At 40.4% G+C, this 5570-nt stretch overlaps 1 protein-coding gene across 1 annotated transcript; it reads right to left on the reverse strand.

Annotated features, from left to right (window-relative positions):
- Positions 1 to 434: 434 nt before the first annotated feature.
- stnA (stoned A) lies at positions 435 to 3083 on the reverse strand. The gene has a single exon (XM_088265045.1). It carries the CDS (start codon positions 3081 to 3083, stop codon positions 435 to 437), a length of 2649 nt encoding a protein of 882 aa, XP_088121171.1.
- Between the last annotated feature and the right edge of the window lie 2487 nt (positions 3084 to 5570).

Below are 5570 nucleotides of genomic sequence, written 5' to 3' on the forward strand. Positions count from 1 at the left end.
TTTCTGCACAACATTTGGGACGGTAGTGGGTATTATTGTTCGTTGTTCGTGTATTGTTGTGTCGAAAAAATTTCCCGATGCATCGTTTACGACGGTGTTAGAAAATAACGGCTCAGGACCCGAATGATCGTACGCATCATGAATGGTAGTTGAAAAAAAGTTCGCGGTAGTAGTCGTCACTGGCTCAGATATTCCAAAAAAGTCAACAGAAGTAGTTACGGCGGCATTTACATTAAAGTCTGTCGTCCCAAAATCCGAAAATGGATTACTCGCACCGAAAGGATTTTCGGATAATGAGTCCCCTCCACCAAAGTCCCCGGTTAAAAATGGGTTAAGTGCCTCGCTTTGAGGAGCAGAGCTAAAGTCCTCGCTCATGGCCAAAAACGGGTTTCCTGCCATTTTGAAAGAATTATAATTCAGCGGGATCAAAAACACTAATTCATAAGTTCCGACTCCAAAAGTTTGAGTTCTGTCTTTCCGGGTACGAGGTTTTCCGCGATAGAGGTATCGAACGGATCTATATCGTCGTCTTCTGTCCCGATAAGGAAACCAGTTACGGGATCGGGTATTTCAGGAGTCAGGGCTTTGACTTGAAAAGCGTCGTCCGATGGAGCTAACAAGTCGACTTCTTTATTTTCTCCAGACCGAGGGTCAAAATCAGAATCGTTCAACTGATCTTTAGCCAGAAGCTCGCTTTCTAGAACTTTCAATTCAGTTTTTCCAGGAAGTAAAATGTTACTAACAACTGAAGTATCAAATGGGTCGGTTTCTAAATCGATGCTTCCCCTATCTTCTAAATACGGAGTCAAAACTTTAGTGTCAACTGTCTCCTCTTCGCTGATTGCCAAAAAATCAGTCCCTTTAGCCTGAGTTTTCTTCCCAAGATTTGAAAAATCTATGGTCTTTGTAAAGTTTACCGGAAAATCCGAGTGCCTACGTAACTGTGAAAACGATTTTTCGTTATAGTCGTCGTCTTCAGTATTCAAGTCTTGGTCGGAAGTACTTCGTACGAGCTGACTAGGTTCAGACCCTTTCTTTAAAATTGACGGGTTCGGCTTTGAAAATAAATTGGAAGAAGGACCGGACGAGACGTCGAACGTGTCTTCTAGAGTGTCAACCTCTTCGTCAGTGACGGAGGCTTCTCTGGCATAATATGGGGTGACGGGGTTCTTTTTATTTCCTCTGTCGGTGTCAAGTAATTCGGCACCGTCAGCTGGAATTTTAAACAAAACAGTTTTATTAACTAGCAAATTTTCGGGTCTTGACGCTTTCCGCGAGCTTGTGTACTTTTCTTCGGCCTCCTCCGCTCGGGGATCAAAATCTGGATCACTCAACGAACGTTTGATTTCGAGTTCACCTAAAAGTTCATTTTCGATGAATTTCAATTCAGTTTTACCGGGTGCTGTAATTAAATTAACAATGGAGGTGTCGAAGGGATCGGAATATTCTAGGACGCCATTATCCGCTGCGGCCGGTGCTATGGGTGAATCGGCGAGCTGAGAGAGATCGGTGCTACTGCCCCCTAACAAATCACGGTGCACAGGTTTAAGAGTATCAAAATTGTCTACGTCACCACTATCAAAATCTGAAATTGATTCACGAATACCTGTGGGATCGGTGATGTGAATGTGAACGGAAGATTTTCTTCTGTTATTGATATATGCGCGTTCGCCTTCTCGAGGGTTAAAATCGAAATCACTGTCACTTTTAGTAAGTTCCGCGTTATTGGTCAATAACTCTTCTTCTAAATTTTTCAATTCCGCCTTTCCGGGTAAAATGTTTTCCGCAAACGTTGTGTCGAATGGGTCCGGACCTTCGAAATCATCATCATCAACAGATATCGGGCTATTGGGGAAATCAGTATTCGGTTTCACTTGAGGGCCTGCGCTCGGTCGCGGGGGTGGTGGACGAGAAGGTTTCGGCTTTGAATCCTCAAAGGCAGCCCAGGATGTAACTTCGCTTACGGGCTCAGCAGGAATTACTGGCGCTTGCGGAACTTCAACAGTCGGTTTGGTTAATGACTCTGATGCTAATTTTGCAAATTCATCGTCATCATCGTCACTTTTCTGAATGGTATCAAAAGCATTTAAAATATCTTTCGTTTTAGCATCCGAGTTTTCTGTATCTTCGGTTGTACTTTTTATAAATTGGGTATGCAACGATACGCTGAGATCAACCGGAACGTCTTCGAAATTTTCAGAATCGTCATCGAGAAGACTCTTAGTTTTTACGGGTTCTTCTTCTACGTCAACGATATCATCGCTATTGGCACTTTCCAACAACAAATCTTGAGGGATGCGACGCTTGGCTTTTTTGACTGCCGCAACCGAAGGATTCACGGAATCTAAACGACCCGTCAAAACCTCTACAGCGACACCAATATTAACGAGTTTCTTTCCCTTTTTCGATACTTCTGGTCCTCTTATTACTTTGTCAGCGTAAGAAGTGTCAAACGGATCGGGTCCGTCGTCTAGCTGATCCTCCGGCGAATCGGGGATATACGCGAGTTTGACTTCTCCTTTTTCTACGGCTTCGACATAGGAAGTGTCGAATATGTCATCAAAGTCTTCCTCTTCAGATTCGCTTTCGGAAACTGGAAGTTCTGGCGGAACCGGAGATACTTCAACGGCTTTTGTTGTTTCCGGTCGGGCTTGCGCTTGTTCACCGTTCTCTTTCTCTTTCTTCTCCTCGAACCCTATCCACCTTTGGCCGTCTTTTTGTGCGTCGCGTCGAAGCGGTACGTTTTTTCCACACTGATCTACAGACTTTGGTCCAGCGGGCACCCGTTGGAAGAAAGAAGTGGACTTGATACGATCTAGGTCTCCTTGAGTTTTTTTGAGGATAGAATCTACACCAGTTGTGAGGGCGTTGAACTTGGACCACTCGTCGTTGTCCGCTTTGGGCTTCTCTTGGTGTTCGTCGTCGCTGTCTAGAGGTGCTTCGGGCTGCTGTTGCTGGGGTTGCGCTTGGTGCTCTCTTCTGTACTTCTCGAGTTCCTCCTCAGTGAATAGTTCCTCTTCCCCCTTGCGTTTCGATTTCTTTCCCTTCTTCTTTTTTTTGAGGCCTTTGGGTATCTTGAGCATTATCTACTCTACAACGCATCGAGGCTTCTGTAACAAAACGGAGAAAAAACACATTTAGGAAAATATTTCAATTAATAACTATGACCCCATGACTCATGAAAGGTGAGGTTCGGGAAACTCCGGGTAAATCGATGAAATTTTTTTTACGCAATTGATTTCAAAGGAATAACAAAACATGAAATTGATATATTTTTATTTGATTAACAAAAAAATAACTCTAAATATCTGAACGTCATGAAAAGTGACTTTGTGTAGTTTGATATAAGTGGGTAGATTCGTATTCTTCGACCCTTATCCCCACCCAGATTTTATATAGGGCACCACGTCGGATTGACAGGGTGTTAACTCGATCACAATTATATAAAAGCAAGCAGATAGGTCCTGCGCTCCAAATTTTGTAGTTTACATTATAATTTCATCCTAAATAACATTTATCCTACACACACGATAGCAAAATGACAACATGTATGATGATGTGCTATGCAGTTGGTATATTACAATATAAAAAGGCAATATGATCGGTGCTACGCATTAAATCAAAGATCAATCCTTTTGATTATTAGGAAACGTATAATTCGTTGATGTGAAAATACACTAATTTCCATGTTGACCCAGTCGCGCATCGAATCCCGAATCTCATTCACGGCAGCCGATCGATATGACACATCAATTCAAAACGCAACTGTTTTTAAAAAAATATTACGTGTATAAATAAAAAAAAATAAAAACTTGCGTGAAAAGAAGCTAAATGCGTTTGAAATTTTCTTACATCATTTGGAAAACTAGGGTCGTATATGAGTAGCTCCTCTTTCCTTTCGAATCACAGCTGATGACGTCAGAAATTTTCCAGTAAAGAGACAAAAGGAAATGAAGAAAAATGAAATGAGATAATGCGTTTTTTTGATCTTTAACGAAAAAATTTTGATGTTCGTTCAAAAATGAGACGATGAGAATGATTGATGTAACGATTTGACGCGTTTTACAAATAGAGCTGATTGAAGGGCACACAAGGTTTCGGAAATGTACTCACTGGGGAGGCCTCATCGTATGTACGATCCTACATCAGGTAGCACAAAACTCACTTCACTTCTCCCGCGAAATGGACCAAAAATGTCGTCGTAGCGGCTGCGGCTTGCTGCCAGCCCGTTCAGCTACGGTCGTTTGAGATTGTCGGCTAGGATGGCTTATTCTCCCAGCGATCGCCTCTCGAAGGGAAGCTATGGCAGCTGAAAAGGGCTCTGCGCAGGCGTTAGGGTGTATCGATTGGGTTCTTTGCGCTTGCGCCGCTGCACGCCATGCGCCCCCTCTATCCGCCAGCCCGAGGGGGGGCTCGGCCTCCCTCGGCCTTCTCCGGTCTCGGGATGGGTCATCTTATTTTCCGACTGTTGCTTGCCAATTCCCATTCCACCGTGACGCAACCGAACAGCTTCTAGATGTGATGTCACCCTACTACGCCATCTTGTTCTCCCCTGAACCACGTTGCCTCGTATTATTCCCGTATAAACCAAATAATAAAAGATAATTATACTCACCCCAATTTTCTTCTCAACAGTATAGATTACACTATGACGCGTATAGAGTTCCTTTTCTAATTATTTCAAATAATTTGAAGATAAATTTGAAAACAAATTTTGTTAGAATTTTGTGGTAGCGTTGCAGGTTTCGAATCTTATATCAAGGGTTCGAATTCTTACAAAAATTTTACTAATAATAATAATAGTAAAACTGCAAAAAAGGACACCTACATCGAACTTTGAGGAACTTATACATAAACAAACAGTGTACAACTTACATAGGCTAGCACGAGTACGGGTATGCAACCCCGAGGGCCCTAGCCATTGGTGCGGTTCTCCAATTATTACTCTTTCATTTTCTTTCCCATGAAGTTGTAATGCCCTTTTATAATTGGGTTGGAATAGTAGAAAAAATAGAGATATAAAATATGTATTATCCGCACCACAATGGTGCATAGGACACTGCTTCATATGAAATGCAGTGTTTTCTTGATCGTTTACGCATGAAGGAAAGGTGATCAGCCCTCCGCTTCAGGTACCAGTCCAAGGTAATATTGAATAAATATTACCGTGAAAAAATCACTTATATTTATTTGACCCCCCCTAGGAATCGAACCCGGGAACTCCAGAACGGTAGCCGAGCGTGCTGACCATTACACTACGGAGGCGAACGGATATAAATATATATATATATATATATATATATATATATATATATATATATATATATATATATATATATATATATATATATATATATATATATATATATATATATATATATATATATATATATATATATATATATATATATATATATATATATATATATATTTATATATATATATATATATATATATATATATATATATATATATTTATATATATATATATATATATATATATATATATATATATATATATATATATATATATATATATATATATATATATATATACAGTATCTACTCAA

The sequence above is a fragment of the Brachycentrus maculatus genome, unplaced genomic scaffold, assembly GCF_059751285.1.
Source record: "Brachycentrus maculatus isolate JH-2025_06_01 unplaced genomic scaffold, ASM5975128v1 h1tg000242l, whole genome shotgun sequence".
In the NCBI taxonomy this organism is placed as follows: domain Eukaryota; kingdom Metazoa; phylum Arthropoda; class Insecta; order Trichoptera; family Brachycentridae; genus Brachycentrus; species Brachycentrus maculatus.

Bases quoted from the DNA above. Each gene is read 5' to 3' on its own strand.
- stnA (XM_088265045.1), bottom strand. From the start codon at position 3,083: ATGCTCAAGATACCCAAAGGCCTCAAAAAAAAGAAGAAGGGAAAGAAA.